At 39.5% G+C, this 20082-nt stretch overlaps 1 protein-coding gene across 6 annotated transcripts in view; it reads right to left on the reverse strand.

Annotated features, from left to right (window-relative positions):
* WNK1 (WNK lysine deficient protein kinase 1) overlaps nucleotides 1–20082 on the reverse strand; it is a 131074-nt gene that overhangs the window by 40367 nt on the left and 70625 nt on the right. For 5 of the 6 annotated variants that reach the window (XM_044417024.1, XM_044417025.1, XM_044417023.1 and 2 more), the window contains exons 6-9: nucleotides 17409–17628; nucleotides 15466–15799; nucleotides 11543–11730; nucleotides 986–1057 (exon numbers count right to left, since the gene is read on the reverse strand). In XM_044417024.1, coding sequence (XP_044272959.1) covers nucleotides 986–1057; nucleotides 11543–11730; nucleotides 15466–15799; nucleotides 17409–17628 — 814 coding nt within the window. Of the gene's footprint in view, nucleotides 1–985; nucleotides 1058–4777; nucleotides 5999–8918; nucleotides 9174–11542; nucleotides 11731–15465; nucleotides 15800–17408; nucleotides 17629–20082 lie in introns of all 6 variants that reach the window. The other variant, XM_044417027.1, reaches the window with a different exon arrangement.

The raw sequence follows: 20082 nt of genomic DNA on the forward strand, positions 1-20082 counted from the left end.
CCTACTGCAAGTGCAAAGTTTGTATATATCCACCCATACAGAGTTAACATTGTATGAGAATGGAGGCAACCTCCAGATTTTGACAGAATTCCCATCAGCATGAATAACAGAAATGGGTGATGGGAGTTGTAGTCCAGGGGATACATTACCCACCTGCATCTGTCAGGGAACAAGTTACCCACTCCTCTGCAGAAAAAAGCAACTGCTATTCAGATAAAACCTTGGCTTAGCTGTTACTGTTCTTGGTCCAAAAAACCATGGTTTGATGGAGCAAGAATAAGTGAAAAGTCCAAGTATTTCTTTCCCAAGTCTCCACCATATATGCTCAGCTTCAAACAGTTTTCTTAGTTCATTTAATGGCAGTCTCCTGCTTAAATTCAAATCAGAATCTCTGATTTATGGACTCCCTACAAACCTGGATCAAAACATGACATGCAATCCAAGTTCATAGGAAACAAGTGGCTCACAGTTTTCATGCTTGGGCATCACAGGAAACTATGGCCTCCCATGTGGGCAAGTTTTTCTGAAATCAAGTGTTCAGGGAAAAGGAGGGACAGCTCAAGCTGGGTCACTTGTTCTTGCTTCGAATCCATGGAACAAAGATAGTGTGCAAAACCATGTTCTTTCAGAAAAGTTGTATGTAAATGTCAAAGACTTCATTTACACATGCAAGAAGAAGACTAACTGTAATACAGTTTCTACAGTTAATTATTTTGAACACATTGCCAGGGCTGAGTAGGAGAAATATACAGCATAACGTAAAGCTAAAAGAATTATCAACACTTACATCATATGAGTAAGAAAGCAGTTAACTAGAAAATAAAGGAAGTTCACTCAAGAATCGAGGGGAAAATGTGTAAAAAATACTGTGTGCTTGTTATGCCACTGACAACTTAACTTCATTATATATTGTTTTAACCATGATGCATGCTGTCAGAAGTGCCATGTTGGATGTCGTGAGTCAGAACATTTGGCTCGCCATTACCTGCTGACTTTGCTGCATAAGCTGGGATGATGTGCCCACTGACGAACCACTTGAGGTTGGCTGCCCTTGCATCTGTGTGTAAAGAAGCAGACACAGATACAATCAAATCATTTACCAACTACTGTACTCAATAAGCCTGAGAATGAGAATGACTTATAGCAACCATTTCCAGTGACTTGACACTGTATTTGATATGAATATTCCACACTGTCAGCACTGCAAGAATGCAATGCATGGTTTTTGAACATTTTCCTAATTGGTCAGTATTAGACATGTGTGTACGTCTAATTTCTACATGATACATTTCTGTTCCACTATTTCTGTCCCAGTTTCTTGAACATCTGCATCAAACTATACTACTGCAAGTGGAGGCAAAATGCCGAGCTATAGTTAGATTTACTGAAGTCATTCAGCAAAGGGGAGACCAGAGAAGGCCAACTTATTAATAAAAATCTGTACTTCCTAGCAAAATCAAAGTAAATTCCTATTGAGATCTCTCAGAAATATACCGAATGACTTGCTTAGACTCCTGCTAAACAAAAACTTCTCCAGGCTGCCAGAAGGACCAGTTTGATTCTGAGAAAAAGCATACAAAGCCAAAATGGTTTGCAAATGGTTTGCTATCCTCCCATTCTGAATCAGAAATTAAGGCACTAACATGAAATAAATGGATGGGAAAATCAAATTGGAATGGCAATGACTATCAGAGTCATTTCCATCATAGTGAAATGTGCTTCATGTACAGGACTTTATCTCAGTGTATAATGGGAAATGATATGTACAAAGAAGAAAAATCAAAGTTAATGCTTGTATCACCACAGTGACAAGGTTGAATAAGGTAGCTTATAATTTGTACAGCTAAACAAACAGGAAGAAAAATTAGTGTGTGGATGGTTTTTTTTATTTTTTAGCAAGGTAAAAGAGGATTTCCTTTAGCTGAGCTGAAAGTGAATCCAAGGTATAGGACTATTATTAAACAAGCATTTTATATACACAAATTCACAGATAGAAGGAAATATAAGGCAGAGTTCTGCTCATCCTGACAGGGAAAAACTATTTCTTAAAATGATGTTCAAAATACATCCTTAGAGCTATAGAACCACTAGTGTTCCTAGTAGAATCTACTTCGCTCTTGCTTACATTCAAGATACCTTTTGTAAATATTTTTCCATTTGTACTGCTTTCTCCAATTTAGAATTACCACAAGGAAACTTGAAGTGCAACAAACCTAGGCTTCAGTTATCTGGTCCAGAGAGTCTACTAAGACCAAATAAAACAGTAACAAGGAAGGAATGCAAGTAGAAGAATATGTCTGTCCTTGTTATTAAAATACTACTTTCAGTTAATAGTGGGATTGTGTTTTTAGGAAAACATTTAAAGTGCTCCATATACATATTTTCATTAATCCTTACACCAGCCTTGTAAAGTTGGGCAAGATTACCCTTCTTATATTTCAGATGGGGGGCTGAGAGCAAGAGTTGCCTAGGGGCACCTAGTGAGTTGACAGCTGAGTCAATATTTGAACAAGAGTCTTTCTAACACCTATTCTATTCCACCAGTATGTCAATATCTGTGTTACAAGATGTATATCATTTTTTTCCAAAATGTATATAAAATGTTTAAATTTGGTCATAATCCAGCCCAGTCTTTAAAGGGATAGTATGACATTATTTGCTTTCCTTTATATTATACTATCCAATACCCATTTCACAACAGATAACAATCAACTTCACAGATCCCAAAACATGCAACTGGGCTATTGCCATGAGGTACTGGAAACTATGGTTTAACCAGCTCAATTGTGGTACTAAATTAAAGCCAGTGAAAAGCATTTTTTAAAATAGATTATTTGATTCAGTGTTTCCATGCTGGAGATGATAGTGCCAAGTTGGGGGAGTTTGTTGTATGCATGTTTATTTCCTGGGAACTTTTCTGGTGAGGAATTTTTTAAAATGATCTTTTCATGCTTCTTGCTTCAAAACAAGATACTTCTAGCACCTTAATTTGGGAGATTGTATTAACTTTAATGGAACATAATTGTACTATGTTTATGACACTAGCACTGGTCAGCCTCTAAGTCTGTGCAAACTTTTCCAAAGACCTGAGATTAATACAGTGTTCCTTATGACACAAATTGATACATTTTGCCCCACCAGTCTTCTTTGCATTGTTTTGCATGTTTTTGAAAAGCTTTCATGTCTCACTGACCCATTTGACCAGAAAAAGTTTTGATAAAGGATCATTTTACCAAAGGAGAGGGAAGAAAGAGGAAAATAGGCCAAATTCTCATAATGTATTGCCATCACTGCTCACACATACCTATTGACAATTAGTGGCAGAGATGTAATTTGCTAGAAACATTGAGACCATGAGTGGAGAGATTTTTACTTGAAAGGCTGGAAATATGAGTGTGGGGCACATTGGAAGCATATGCTGTGTTTACTTTCTTATCAAGCCTGAACTTATTTTATTGCTTTTATTATTTTATTTATAACTTAGCATATAAAATTCTAGTATTTGCTTATTTATGACATTTACAAAGCAATTCTATGTATGTTTATTGAAAAGGCAACCCCACTGTTGCACACTGTTCCACCTTACAGTGGCATCCTGTATTGCCTAAGCACATATATCTATTTTTTCTTATCTGAAAAGTGGGGGGGGGAGGTGTTAAAAATAGAAACCACATTTTTTGTAGTAATCAGTGGAAAGTATTATTTGTACAGAAAATCTATAGTCAGCTTGTTAATACCTAGAAGCATGGATATTGAGTTAAACTTTACAACTATACTGAAAATATTTTAGGGTGCAATCTTATCCATGTTTAGACAAGTCATTATTGCTCTTACGTATCTAAATTATTCACAGGACATATTCTATAATGCTGAAGATTATTTTACTCAAAATGTATATAGAAAAATGTTCATGTAAATAGAAATTTGTCTTATATAGCATTTTATTCATCTCAAAAAGAAAATTATTTCAGAAGAGTCGTCATCGTCCCCCCCCCCCCACAAATTTCCCCCAAAATACCTGTTTTTCATTAGAAAATATGTTAAAAGACCTTCGGGCAAAAAACAGGGGAAAGCATTTTTCCCTTGGACATTTATACTGCTAATGTAATGTGGGATACATGGCAGCACTGAGGAAAGTAAGTTGGCTAGAAATTGCCCGTTGTTAGCTTCTACCGCAGCGAGATATAAAAGAACATAAGTCTATATACACTGGGGAGCAGCTGCATACTCTACAATTCTAGTCATCTATATACAACATGAAGTTTCTATCCCACATGTTAACAAGGGACATATTAAATGCTGTTGCTTCTGCAAATGTGTGTATATAGCCATACCTAAAGTACTACTCTGATTAATGTTTCAAAGTGGTATTGCTTCAGTCTACTAACAACTTCAGGCTGTGAAAGCAGTCTGAATTTCACTTACCTAAATATCCAAAGTGAGCATCAGTTAATTAAAAAGAAAGTTTTTCAATATTGTTTAAGTAGTACCATTTGTTACCACATTGAACAGTCCCACATGACAAAGTTTTGCCATCCATCCACACACTTTACATATATTGGTCCAAAGGCACTTCTAATAAGGTAGGATCAGAATAGTTTCAACAGCTAACACATTTCTGGGAACACAGAATTCCAAACTCTAATGTTGGAATAACTTGGGGGCAGGGAGCTTAGGGAAAGGTCTGAACAAAATAAGGAATATAAGGAGCCTTGTACTATGCTACCCAGGAAAAACTAAAAATCGAAGATATTGGGAAAGTATTTGTTCCTGTAACCTGAGGATAGTGTGCAGATGATCCTGATGAAACCAGTGCCGAAAATGCCTGTTGAGATGAAGTTCCCTGAGGGAAATGGAAGACCACCTGCGAGTCTGGAAATACCTTCTGAGCCAGCTGAGGTGCAGAGAGAGACAAGTCTAAACCATACGATGTAGATGCCCCACTGGGAGGGGGAGACAGAAAATCACCAGTGTCTGAGGAAGTCAATTGTGATGAGTCACTGGAGTATCCTGGGCTACCTTCTGTCCAGCTCTGAAGAACAGAACTGCCTCTAGGCAACATGAACTCAGGACCCAGATAGTTACACTGCTCCTCTGTTACAGGCTGAAGGCGACCAGGCTGTAGAGTTGTTTGAGGGGATTCTTCCTGATTAAAATCTGTGGAGCCTCGACGATTTCTATAAGCCCGCTGGGACAGGACTGCACCTTCTCCAGCAGTCACATTAGCTGCTTGAACATGGAACTCAAACACACAACTTGTTCGGCCATCTCCACTGTGAGTGAGTATGGCAGGTGCAGAATGAGGAACAAACACAGGGTGAAAATTCATCTGTGTGGCATCTGCACTTAATGGGGCTGACATGCTAGACAATGGCAACAGTGGATTCATTCCAGAATCCAGCCTCAAATTCTGGATTTGCCTTGCCAGAAAAGTTTGCCCTGTTTGATACTCAAAAGCAGAACTCTGAAGAGGGCCACTTTTCAAATGTCTCTGTTCAGGAGCCTGTAGCAAGTGTTGCTCAGTCCCTTGGGAATTATGGGATACTGTATCATAGTGTTCTGGCAACTGGGACTGGTAGTGCAAGCCCACTAAATACATTGCTTCTTGAGTCAACAGATTTGTAGCATCCTTTGAAGGTGCTTGTCCAGGTCTGTAATCACCCAAAACTTGAGCAGACTCAAACACAGGTTTAGCCTGCAGATGCTCGCCTGTAGATTTATGACCTGTAGCGCTCATTGTCACCAGTGCCTCTGGTGCCCAAGCTGTTGGACTACCACTAGGAAGAAGTAAACTCTGATCAGTCTTGAGCAAGGGCTGGAAGTGGCAAGTTTGGGCTTCAAGGACGGAGGTACTCTTGCGTCGCTGAGAAATGGCCACCCTTGAAGGGCAGATGGGTGGTGGCGAGAAAGACAGTGGCCGTTCATGAACGGTTGGAAAAAATACCTGGGCATCTGGGAATGTTGGGGTTCCCCCACACGGATGCACCATGGATTGAGGCTGTATTGACATGAACAAGACAAGTAATTCACACATTATAGAAGCATATCAGCATGTTCAGCTCAAAAGGCAGCTCTTTAGTAACCTTATAGAATGGCTAAGCCTAGTTCATGGTCAACACACAAAATGCTTTTAATGTTATACATATCCATTAAATACATCCATGGTGGACAGTAGATATTGGTGCCTATAGGAGTATTTGCTTTTGTTAGAAGCTGCTTTTCCTCCCAACAACAATTTGGTTAAGTGACTTTCACTAAAATATGACTACTTTTCAGTACATATGATATTTCTACAATCTAATCTCTGAATATTAGTTGAAGGCTGAAGAAGATACTCTACTCAGAACCTGGGAAGGAACTTTGGATTTTTCAGAAACTTATTGGACTTTCACCGGGGTTTTTAAAAATTGCATTTCCTACAAATAAATAAATCTGTTAAGCATCAAAGAATGAATTCCTTAATTCATTTACAAAGCCTTCCCACAATCAATCATGAATGGGATCAACTATACCTCTCCGATAATGCCCATATGCCCTTCTCCGTGATGTTATGATTCTTTGGGCTTACTCTGTCAAATACTTCATTTATAATTCTGGAAAAGCAGCAGCAAATTCTCGTATGACACAATAGGAGTATAGAATGAAGATTAATCCTGAACATTCTTTGTGAATAGAAGCAAGGTGTTTTTCTGTGCTTTAGGAAACTAACTTGCTCTCCATCTCCAGTGGAATTTCACTTCAATTAAACCATGCGTGAATTAATAGGACAGCCATTATCCTTCCCAAGAGGGAGAAATACAATTACATGAGTTCTAATGCTATCAACTATAATTCACTAAGTCATGGTGTGGTTTACTGCAATCTGGACTGTCATGTCCAAACCATGGTTTGTTGACCTGCTGCAAGCGGTCAAAAAAAAGCCATTATTTGTTGCTGGCTTCCAAAGTCTTGAGATATGTCATGGCCAATACCAACATCTGAACCCAGAAGCTGTACCTGCACCCTGGTTTGTCTGTGCTTTTGTCTGGCCAGAAACAGAAATGTCCAAGAACAGCATCTTGAACAAAATTAAAGTCTGAATGCTGGCAAAATGGACAGGAACAAAACAGAACAGAACAGAAATAATAAATTTGTTCATCTGTAAGTCAATGAGTAGGTATGCATGATATAACAAGCTACACTGTGTAGAAAACACATGGTGTTGGCTTGTTTGCCCTGAGGGTTTTGATATGCCTGCCAAACTACTAAGACACATCATGGCTCTGGAGCCACCTCCTCACTCAGTCCTCCTGCAGGCATCAAGTTTCTCCCCTTCCAGCCACCACTTGACGGTATCAGCAGGAAGAGGGAGGGAACTGGGAGTTCTGCTCCTGTTTGTCATTGCTGCGGGACTGCTTTCACTCAAGCAAGCAAAGACCTCAGTGGGGCCTGAAAGAATAGCATGCAGCAGCATAGCTGGCCACTGCTGATCCTGACACAGAGACTGTAGAGAGGGGGATGCTCTTGCACATTATGGTCTGTTCAAATAGATTCAGGGGGCAGGGGTAGAAGCATAGTTAGGCAGAAGACTTTGCAGCCTCAAGGTTACCTAGTGAGAGACTCAGAGCATGAGAACCATCCTACCTTGGAAAACTGGGATGGGGGAGAGCTAAGGGGAGTTCCTTGACCCTGTCAGGAGATGACAGGCATAACAAGCAGATTAATTAAGAAGTATCCAGCATTCCTGTCATCTAGTCCCCAAGCAGCAAGAGCTGATCAGAGGGTGGGGTCAGAATCTATTCTGAAAGGGTGGGAAGACGGGAGTTTCAGGTTGGATTCAACTGCTCATGTGGACAGATACTTCTCCCACATCTCAAAGAGAATGCATGTTATTTTGATTTATACTGTTTTGTAACTTGTGCTTCTAAAGACTCATATAAGTCTGCCAGAGATGAAAAGAGGGAGGGAGAAACCGGATCACAACAGCTGCATTGCTCAGCAGTACCTCTCTGCCAAGATCAGGCTGCTGGACAACAGGGCAGACACAAGCCATGCTCTGCTTGTAACCATCTAGAGGAGACTGAATAGAGGGCAGCTTTCCTCTCCTCTTCCTGCAAGCCACTACGGTCAGTGGGCAATCGCAGCACCAAGGGCAGGGAGGAAAAACCTGCCTCTGCTCTATCTCCCCTAGAGGAGTACAGTCAGAGTGCAGCTTTCTGTATGCTGCTGCAGCTCCTCCCTTTCAGCTGGCAGTACAAAGAGATTCTTACCACAGGCCATTTGGGAGTTTTGCATGACTGCCAGAGGCATTTGTCCAGAGTTGCTTGGTGAAACTATCAAGTGTTTTTGGCACTCCCTGCAAAGAGGTTGTGTAGGCTTTGGGGCTTCACTTAGGTATATTGCATCATTTGGGGTTCAGACAACAGGCCCAGAGTAGTCACAACACCCTACAACTAGCCACAAAGAAGCCATCCCTCTGGGATGGGGAAAGGTTCAGGCACATATTAAGCCACTGTCATTTCCAAGTCATGGTGTCTTAGCATGCTGTGCAACCCCAGTCAACTCATGGCTACAGCAACAAACCATGGTTAACAAAAACCATGTCTTAGTATTACCTGCAAATACAACTACTGTCATGACAGTAGCCATCTACTTATTTTGTAGAATTAGAAAAAAGCTGCTTCCAAGAGATTAAAATGAAGAATAAATTATCCAAATACATATTATTTTGTAGATTGCTCCATTACTGGCATGGCACATTTACTCATTTCCTCAAAGCTCTGGATGGATTCCCAGTTACTGGAAGAAGGAGTTCAACTTTCCACTAGCACAGGGTAAACACATTCCCCTTTTCCTTCTTATCCAATTCCAATAATGAAACCAGGATGTATTTAGTGGTGACTTATCTTCAACGTGCCAGGAGGCAAACAGTGACATACAGAGTTGACAAAGAGGGCAGGCAGGCTGGAACGCCGATGCTTGCGTTGAGTGGTGGTGTGCATGGGCAGGACACTCTCCAGGGCTTTGGAAAGCTTTTCACCAAAGGTTTCCTCAGGGGCAGTCCAAAGGTAGGAAGGAGAAAGAGGTGCAGAAAATACGGATGGTGGAGTGGAAGGAGCATTGGGAAAGATTTGGGACAGAGGGGGAAAAGAAAGAGGGGAAGCACAAACTGACATGCTACAGCCACGCTGAGGCTAAGGAAGGAAACAAAAAGAAGTGAACACAAATCACATGACTAATGAGCTGGAACTAAGGGGGACACATTCATGACAAAGGGCCAATGCTGATCGTAACACACAGGGTACCAAGGAATTTGATACTGACATCACATACTACAAAGAGGATTATGTGCACCTCAGAGGACTGCAGGATTTTCTTTAAATTTCACTAGTTCAATTTCAGGGGTGTCAAGACTCCTACCATACCAAGTTTATAAAGAGGCTACTTAGCTCCATCAGAATGCACAAAAGTGATTTTCAATACCAAGAAAATTGATGTTTGAAGGGCCTAGAGGTATTCAGAGGGGCATCATATATTCATGCTGGTTTGGAATGGGCAATATGTCAGCTGCACAGAAGTGTTCCTTTCTTTCAAATTTTACTGTAACTGTCTTCAAGTATTTTGCTGAAACACCACAACTTTCTTCCTAAAGTAGGCTGATTTCCTAAATAAGGATTTGACTGGACACCTTTAGTTTTTTATTCAGCTGGGAAATATAAGACATCAAGAATCTTATACATCAACATCTGTGGAACAAGTTAAGAATTTTATCTTAAAGAAAATGGTCACATGTCTTCTATTAGGAGAGAAGTTGTTAGAGAAGATAGTTATTGCAATCTGCCTATAGCACAAAGGTCATTGATTTTTTTATTGAACAAATTAATCCTTAGATATAGATATGCAGATATACAGGAAAATAAAATTAATGTCGTATTTCCTCCAGCAGCCAGGTCCTTTCTTTTGAAATATTTTCTTACAGTTTCTTTAAAAATTATCAGCTTATTTCCAATTCTTCTCTCCCAATGAAATTGCATTCAAAATTGAAACCTGTCGAAAGCTCTGGTTGGAAGTTTTATTGCAAGTCCTCAATTCATCATCCAAACCTGGCTTGCTTAGAAGAACAGTTAGCATATAGAAAGCTTTGGGTGGTAGGTAGTATAGAAATTAAATATCCTCATAATATTAGCCATGGTTATTCAACCTTGAAGCAAGGCATGTGATGATTGCTTAATGGATTATTGATCCAAGCTATGTCCTTCAACTGAAGCAAAGGAACTAAAATGAAGTTAGCCAAATTTTTTAAAAAGCTCAAAATATCTCATGGATTTAAAAGGGCACAAAACTACACAAGCGCATTTGAAAAGAATAGAAGGATGTCATTTGGTAAAGAATGGCAAGATTCTTTCTCCAGGTAAGAATTACCTTCTCTGGTAACTTTTGTCAATGCGATTCAAAGCACTGAATGTAATAATAATGTAGACCATCAAACCAGAAATGCTGCATCCTCTAGTTAAAGGTCAGTTATTGGAGGACCAGTTACATTTTTGCCTGCCCAGACTCCATAAGCAGCACATTTCATTAAAAATATTTTAAGGAGAGGTTTTCTAGAAGATCCCCAAAGTCAGCTCTGAAAACATTCCAGAAAGGGGTACCAAATAAAGGGTAACACAAATGAACACATGAAGTGGGAAAGATAATTGTGCCCATGAGCAAATAAATGCAAGCTATAAAAGGCAACAGGGGTTCTTAAAACTGCAGTGTTCACATGCAACATTCTATAATGGTTAAGGAATCCTTACCTTCTCTAGCTGTAATTAAAAGCTTACAACACATGTTCTCTTAAGACATCCAGCTATTTTTTATGCTCAACATGTCTTTTTATTTAGAAACCTCCTCACACAGCATTCATTGCACCTGAAACTCAGCAATGCATGAAGCAAAGAATGACTCCAGGCATGTGATATAAGTAAATGAATGATAATGTTTCTGCCTGTTGCAGATAACATGTTACACATCCACCCCAAGATATGTTGCCTTCACACATTCATAGCATAGATACTCTTTCTCCCAGCTGAAGCATCAGAAAAAGGCATATTACATCCCATCATGTAGTTATAAATTCAACTCATACAGTTAGGGACTGTTTGAACATAACAGTTTCAAAATATGGGTTAATTCATTCTGCAGCACATGCTGGGTAGATTTCTGCAGGCTTTTGGTATATTCAACTCCAAATCTGGGCTTACTGTGATAGCTGAATTCACATATATCAGATTAATCATGAGTCAAACAATCCACAATTAACTTAACTACCAAATGTAGGTAACTATGGTTTGTTTAACCCACAATTAATTTAAGGTGTCCAAGTTCACATATCTGTGGCCTTAATACTTAAAATAGCTACGGAATTAACCTAAAATTTGCCACTGTTACATGCAAATAGTCTCTATCCATATATGCATTCTAGTCTCAGACTAGCAGTTTTTAAATGTTTACACATATCAAGGAATATGGAACAATGTTCCACATAGTATTCACTCTGCTACCACATCTTTATGCTTACCACTGAAGATGCCTGGTATCCTCCTGGTTGCTGTGATTGTGGCTGACCAACAGGAACTGCATATCCTGGGGCTGACACTGTAGGTATTGCCTGTTCATGTTGGGAACCATAGGAAGCAGTCTGTTGACTACTCACACACGATTCAGTGAAGAGAGATGATCCCTGGCCACTGTCAACTGTGCCATCAGCTGTAAAGACCACAAAAGTTTTATACCACATTACAGGCCCATAATTTCATGGCAAGTCCAAATTCTCAAACTGCTTAGAAATAACTTTACCTTCTACATAAAAGAGCAAGTAGAATATACTGGTAAATATGCCCCTGCTCTACATATCCTATAAACATCAGAAACTGTGCTCATCTCAACAAGGACTGAAATAAGAGTTTCTAAGGAAGCTGTCTCCCATGAAGACAACAAACAGAAAGTAAAAAAAATAAAAATCCGTAAGTCTTATCCATAACTTCTTTTATTTTCAGGATCTTGAGATGCCACCCATGCAGTTTGTACTGTTCACACACTCTTAAATTTGCTCCTTTCTAAGCTAGCTACACAGAGCTTTCATCAACTTAACCTTTTGATAATGTTTCAGTCCTTCACTTTTTCATTGTATCATTTCCAATAACAAACACCATATGCAGCCAGGTTCATCAACTGGCTAATATTGATGAACCTTCTCACATTTTGGTAGACAAAGACATGCCAACATGTTGTAGTTCTAAATCTTTTTGATGGCTCTTCAGCAGCCATGTCTGGATGTAACATTAAGCCATAGTTTTCACCATACTTTCTTAAACAAGTCAGGATCCAGCTCACAGACAAGAAAAACTTCTATTTGTTGCATCTAATATTGGTTTGCTCCCCTCAGCCTGCAATGAATACCCAGCTGCTATCCTAAATACCTTTATAAGAGGTGAGTACTGGTTCACTTACTATTGTTTGGCTGCAACATTGGGGCAGAAAACAGAAACATTTCCTTCTTCTTCAAAGACCTTGGTTGTGACCTACCCCACGTCAAACATAGTCCTAAAGCTTTCTTCCTCCTCCTATTTCTTGAGATACAATATTGCCAGCAGTGAAGTGATACATGACATTCCTTTATTGGCTGCTTTACCACTTAGCACTGACTCCAAGAGAAATTTCCCTACCATGGCTTTTGAGACCATGACCTTCCAGCCTCCAGCCAAGTATACTGCATAATTTATTCCAGCATTTATTCCTATCAGGTCATAGAGAAAACTCAGCTAGCTCTTCAACCATTACTGCCTGAGAAAGAGCATGCACCCAATTATTACCCAAGTCCCTAGCTGCAAACTATGTAAAATGCACTATTTCCACAGATATGCTTGACCATGTGAACACCAAATTCTATAACATGCCTGAACACAACTGAAGTTGGCAGCCAACCAAGTTCAGCTAGAAAGGTGTGCTTGGTAGCACTAACTTGTAGGGAAGTCCATCTCCTGTTTAGCCATTGCACAGTTTCAAATGACTAACAAGTTATGGGGAAAGAGTCCACTTCTCCCAAAATATAGCATTCCAAGGTGATGACCTCAGAGATTGAATCTGAATTGGAAGAAGTGATGGGGCTGGAATTCTTGGCTAAAATGCCCAACTCAGCATGTCCCAAGATAAGCCAAGTAGCCTGTGACAACAAAACCATGGCTGAACTAGCAGAATCAGCTTGAGAAAGATGTAACATCCTTCTGGTATCACATCAAAAGGGCAGACAAACTGGGCAGTGTTTGCCGTTCCTGACATCTGGCCCACAAGCAGCAGGAACCTACTTTTGGATGGAGCTAACTCAGTTTTGATGTAAAGAGTGCAGGAGGATTAAGTTTGGAATCAACTTCTTAGCTTAATCAGTAATCTCCCTAGTTAGCTGGCTTCTTAAGGTAACTGATCCATCTTGCTAACAACTCTGCAATACTCCCTTTGTATCACAAAGACAGCCTAGCTGGCCTGCTTTAACATAATAAAGACTATAGTTTAGATACCTAACTGTCTTGATCAACTTTGAAGGAGAAAGGGAAGGGGGAAACACCAGACTGTGCACTAGTAGTGCGATCTCAAAACAAAATTAGGATTATGTTACTATACTGACTATTAATTGCCTAACAATCTCCTTGTTTGAGCTGGCAGCATTAAACTCAACTGTGGTTTTAAGAATGTCAAGAAAGATGCCCTTGGAAAACTTAATTTTCACACCAAAGCCTTTCTGGGATCAGTTCAGGATTTTATAGCTTCCATGTTAACCACTGGCCTCTCTCAGCTATTGGTGGGAGTAGGAAGGATGGCGGTCTTGGGCAATTGTTCCCATGGATTGCTGGCTGCATTCCAGATGATGATTTGGAATAATCTCATATTCATTATTTATTCTTTGTATTAATATCCTACCTTTTTTCCTTCTAAGGAATTCAAGGTAGTTATATATAATTCTTTCCCTCCTCTCAATCCTACCTTCACAACAACGCTTTGAGGAAGGTTGGGCTTAGAGTCTGTGATTGGCCCAAAGTCATCCAGTGATGTCCATGGCTGACTGGAAACTAGAAATCAACTTGCCTGGGTCCCAGTCCTGCACTCTTAACCAGTACACCACACAAGCTCTTTTAGAAGACTTTTATATGCACAGATACATCATGCTCAACCTTACCTCTCAGACATCATTAAAGCAATGAGATATCTTGGCTACAGACTAAAACATTAACAATCTTTAATCCTGGGGCAAAGAAATGTGGGGGAAAGTAAGGAATTGATGTTATTGGATCATGTTCCCTACTATGAACAAAAGTACCATAGTAAAATTTAATGTTCAAGTTATGGAGAACTGTGTACCAGTTCCACTGGAAATCTGGAAGGCTTTCATAAAAATTCTTATTTGCTTAAGATTTTTTAAATTTACATATTTTAGACCATCTAGATCTCAGCATATGAATTACAACCATGATATACAATACATTAAAAACTTCTAATGATTTAAATATAAAACAGCAAACTAAAATCCATAAAACATCCCATAAAATTTTCAAAAAGTTTAAACTTCTTGGCAAGTTCACAAAAGCCCCATTAAAATCCTTAAAACCAACTGAGTTTTCAAGACTTATCTGAAGGCCTGCTCTGTATGAATCAAATGCAATTCCGCTGGAAAGGAGTTCCACAACCAGAGATAAGTACCAGTTACAAAGGAAAACAAATCTATTGCCAAAGTTATACCTGCCTGCACTCTAACCACCATAAAACTGGACTGTTCCTCCTCTCATAGAGAAACACACTGAACTGCTCTAAGGAATGATCTAGTCTCAGAAACAATGACTCTATAACACCAGAAAGCTCTGTGGTCTCTCTTCCTGATGCTACTCAGATGAGTAAACACCATACTGTATTTTGGAAGCTTATCCTTTGTAAGACATGACAGTTATATCTAAGCACAGAAAGAGAAAGCCTCAGTTGTGTTGTTCTGAGTTCTGATCCATGTGTGGGGGGAAGTGGGGCAGGGAGTTAGCGTAGACTTTTAAAAGTATCACACTAAGATTAGACGGTTGATGCAGATGGCAACAATCTTCTAAATAGGCCCTGCCAGGTACTGGCTGTTTATAAGAGCATGAAAACACTAGTAACAGTGCTTTGAGATCTGCTGCAACTATTTCTTGAATGCATTCAAGCTTCCCTAAGGCTGAGGACGTATCTTTAAACATTTGATGTGATGAGGCAGGAAAGATGGAGGTACATGTGCAAGTTCTGTTTGTCTGTTTTAAACAAAAGTGATAATGCTGCATTCAGTTCATACTACTACTTCCATGGAATTAAACATGCTAGAAGATATGCTACAGCCAGCCCTAATCTGGATTTAGCTCCCACAGCCCAAGCAGACACCAAAGAACAAAAGAAAAAAAAAAGTCAAGCTGGGGTACAGACAACACTTACATAAGACAGAAACGCTCGGCTGCTGGTACTGCAGCTGTTGATGCTGATCAGCTTCTGGTTCCTCAGGCTCTACTTGAGTAGAAACTGATGCTGAAGTAGGAGGGATGGCACTGATGCCAGTGGCAGGTGCGGTGTGTTTTGTTCCTTGCTGGGCAGCACCTGCCTGTAACGTCTGTTCTATCTGCTTCTGCTGACTGACTTCTTGCTTTCTTTTTTCCTGCTCTTCTCTCACCAACTGACGCTGCTCCCTCTTTCGCTTAATTAAAGACACTCTATCCTTTATAGCTTTCGCCATTGTCTTGTGATCCCCTTCACAAACGTACCCAGATTCAACCTGAAAAGTGGATGGTTCAGGCCATCAGACAATGGTAAAGGAAATTTGGGTTTCTATAATTACACATTAAAAACGAGAACATGGAGTTAGCTAGCCAATTCCTGCAGTATTTTCCAGGAAGACATGTTCTAATGGTTTTTTAAAAATTATGTAAGAGCATAACATAAAAATGACTGAAAAAAGAAAATCAAGGCAATATATAGTATGTTTCCAAATACACTAAAAGATCCTGTCATAAAGAACATGATCTCACCTGTAAAGCAAAGACAATTCACACACAATGACTACACAATGATACACCAATGGTGTATATGATTTATGAGCATCGGCATTCCCATTGAACGGTGTAGTCATCTTCCCCAGCTATCACTAGTTCTGGAGCTATTAGTGCCCTGCTAACAGATGGTTCATCTGTTCAGAAGTGCACATGTACAATCCAGCATGGATAATTGCACTATCAGTTTTCAATGAGGGATTTTTTACCCAACAAATTTTACTCGTGCATACATGGAACTAACCAACAAGTGGATCTGCAAATACATGTTAAACACTAAATGATTTATCACCAGGTTATATGAAGGACCTCCTATGGCTGCATGGGCAATACAATTGGCTCAAGGGCCCACCATTAAGGTCCAGAAGGTTCGTAGCACGTTCTGTAGTAGCTTCATCTTTATGAAATGTCCTTCTACAGAAAGTTTGTTTGGCTCCATTTCTTAACATTTTAAAACAGATCTTAAAGTTCAGAATGTTTCAGTCTGCTTTTAACTGAATGCCATACCTCATTTTATAGGCTGGAATTTTAAGTACTTATTGAATGGAATGCTTTATGCTACCTTAGTTAACTAAATTTATATTCATAGTTTTAACACTTTCTACTTGTAAATCATCACCCCGAGAAACCTTTACCTTTAAATATAATTTTTAAAGAAGACTATGATCTAACAATCATAGAACAACCTTCTAAGCAAAAGATGCTTGATGCAAAATCCTAATGACACTGTACTTTATAACTTGGAGAATAAAAATAAAAAGTATGCTGGAAAGGAGACACATGTGATGAAACTATCCTCAAATATGCAACTTTATAAAAGAAGCAATAAAATACTATTAAACCAAGAAGTGGACAGGAGTTGTTGAATTCCCATTAGCAATTCTTTATCATCTCCCTGTGTTGCCCTGAAAATTGCTTTTGAAATTGCAAGATTTCACATAGTGCATAAGGAACTATTTGAAATACAGGGAGCAAAGTAAAAGCTGTCCTTGCCACAATGTTCAAATTACAAGAGGAGACAGTAGAGGTCCAGCCCTCTTGCTTTTTGTGATTGCCCTCTCTCAGTTAATGTTTTTGAAGGCTAAGAGGGAAGGGATAATTTAACTAAAACTGGGAAAAGGCAGCAGACAGGGCTTCTATAGATCCTCTCAATGAAACCCACTCCCTCCCAAATAATTCAATCAATGTCCTGCAATTCTGAAGTATTGATAGCCTCTTCTTAAAGTATTCATTTTAATGTCAGCAATAAAACTACAAATAGTTCAAACAGCACCTAAATCTCAGAGTTACTCAAGTCCTACACATAAACAGTTATTCAATCTCCTCATGACCTACCATTTCCTGTGCTACATCCTCTGGGACATCTCTTTCCAAGTCAAAAGAAAATTCTATTGCTTCATTGTCCTTGTATTTGCCCTTAAGTTTTTTAATGTCTTCTATTCGTAACCAGAGCTTAATGGCAATTTTCTCTCCATCATCTTCTTCAGCTAGCTCTACCCGCACACCAGTCTCTTCCTGGAAGAATGCATGATTCAGAAGGTCTTTGATAGCATACCTGAAAATAGCAGAAAGGAAAGAACAAAAGAGGAATGGAAGAGTCAGAAGCAATGTTACCTTTCATCAAGCATCACACTATACAATGCAATACCCCAACTCCTAAACTAATTTGGACATATCAACTATCTGATTGCCACTTAAAGAAGTAATGCTAGATGCTTGGCTTCGAGTATCAAGGAGTTCATACCTATTTTCAAGATAAGTTTGGGCACGTATGAACAGGAGTTAAATTAACACACTCAGTAAGAGATTCTACAAATGTTTTATAGCTCTTTAAAAAACAGTTTTTCTAATTGCTCATGCCTGCACAAATACACCTTGTAGAACTATCATAAAGAAATTGAGAAAGGGGAAAGAAATGCATTGAATATTTGAGGTCATCTGATCTAAAAGTGGAGTTTGAGATTCAGAGTGGATGCAGAAAAGATCCAGCACCAGGAGCCAATCTATAATACACAGAAGCTCCACACATTTAACAAGACATTGCCAACAACTTTTAAAGCCCATCATATTTAAAAATTCACTTTTATTTTTTTTTCAGGGTTAAATAACATCATAAGAAGAACCACGAGGGATCAGACTAAAGGGCCATCTATTCCAACATTCTGTTCTACAGTAGTTAACCCACATGATTGCAATAGCATCCTCTTACATCCCCCAGCAACTGGTGGACAAAGGCATACTGCCTCTGGTACTTGAAGCTATCAGGACCAGCAGCCATTGGTAGCCTTATCATCCATGAATATGTCTCATCTCCTTTTAAAATCATCCAAAGTTAATTTCACTGATACATCTGACAGTCATAAATTCCACAGTTTAAGAGTTGTGTGAAGTAGCACTTCCTTTTCTCTGTCCTAAATCTCTCTTTAATCAGCCACATGGGACAAAACCACTTTAGAAATTAGTAACAATTTGCAACAAATACAAAGAGTCATAACTGGATATTGCTTATGTGGCCTTTCTTCTAAATCAAACCATAATGACAAAGGTGTCACATGCAGTTTGCTTTCTGAAACCATACGTACAAAACAGTTCTAGAATCATTTCAGGGATGGGCAGACCAAGATGGAGTGAGCAAGAATGGGCAGACAAGCTTGGTGGATCTATGGCTTGTTGATTTTTTTAACTGGAACTGAACAATTCATCCCTATATCCTGGAACAAAAGACATGCACTCAGAATTGATAATTTCTGACAGTGATACAGGCTAAGGGTGTACCCTAACCCTTAGCCTGTATCACTATGGTCAAGCTATCCCTGTCAAGGAGGGGTTATAAGTGGTGAACCAGTGGTAGACAGTGAACTAGTAGAAAATGATAAAATGCACTCAAAGTTGTCATGGCCACTTTGGACTTTAGTGACAATGATGGATCTAGAAGTATAACACTGGGAACAAGATGCATAGCTCAATAGTCAAGAGGCTGAGGAATGGTCAACCAATGCTACTTTCTGAAATGTTTCTGTATAGCCTGAAGTGCCTGATCCTGCCTAATCTTTAGCAGGGTCAGAGCTGGCTGAAATCTGGATGGATGACTTAAATGTTGTGAACCACCCAGCTTCAGCTACATGTGGAACAGAAATGGATGATGGTGGTGGTGGTGATATCATCTCCTTGGCTAGTCTTTATTAAACAGAAATGGCAAGGATCAAAGGTCATAAGGTCAGTCACATTTCTGCGACCATCTTATGCACATCAGCCCATGGAAAGTGAAATTGATCTCACAAAATCAGACAGAAAGTTATGTCAGACACCTCAGCATGTGCTAGACTAATGAGAGCATCAAGTTCACCGAAGAGACAAGTATTTTTGTCTTCAAAAAGGTGATGGTGTGTCCTTGAGTGGACCACGGCTCCTATCACTTAACAATACCTAGACCATCCAAAAGAAGTTCAATGGATGGCTACTCAAGTATGCAATGGAGGCAATAAAAGTCAGTCTTTTCTACCCACAGTGTCACACAAATGACATGATAATATATTCTAGCAAGTACTCAGTTCTCTTTATTTCATGTTGTATACCATTTTCACTCTAGCTGGCACGCAGCTTGTTCATTTATTACAACTCCCCAGTATACCAGGGTCTGATGGGGCACTACAGCATCAAAGGGGGCACTCAGGTTCAGATGGGTCTCTGTACCTCACCATTCCACAAGGAGACTCGGGCTTTGGCTGAATCATAAGCTCTTTCCACTGGCATTCCTCAAAGGCATGCCAAAATTGACTGGATTCCATCAGTCTCCTGTGGCAGACTATCCAAATTAGACCCAAATGCCAGTCGGATAGAAGTAATACTTTGAGTTCAAATTCCACCAGGAACTGGTTGGATTATAATGACAGGGTTACTTGGAACATGCCCCCAGCCCAATTTCCAGATTAGTCATCTTGCAGTTCAGAGCAAAGACCAAACCAAGAATATGCTCTGCTTCATGTGTTATGGTGATGAAAAACAGAGA

The sequence above is a fragment of the Varanus komodoensis genome, unplaced genomic scaffold (assembly GCF_004798865.1).
Source record: "Varanus komodoensis strain SLA01 unplaced genomic scaffold, ASM479886v1 scaffold85, whole genome shotgun sequence".
NCBI lineage: Eukaryota > Metazoa > Chordata > Lepidosauria > Squamata > Varanidae > Varanus > Varanus komodoensis.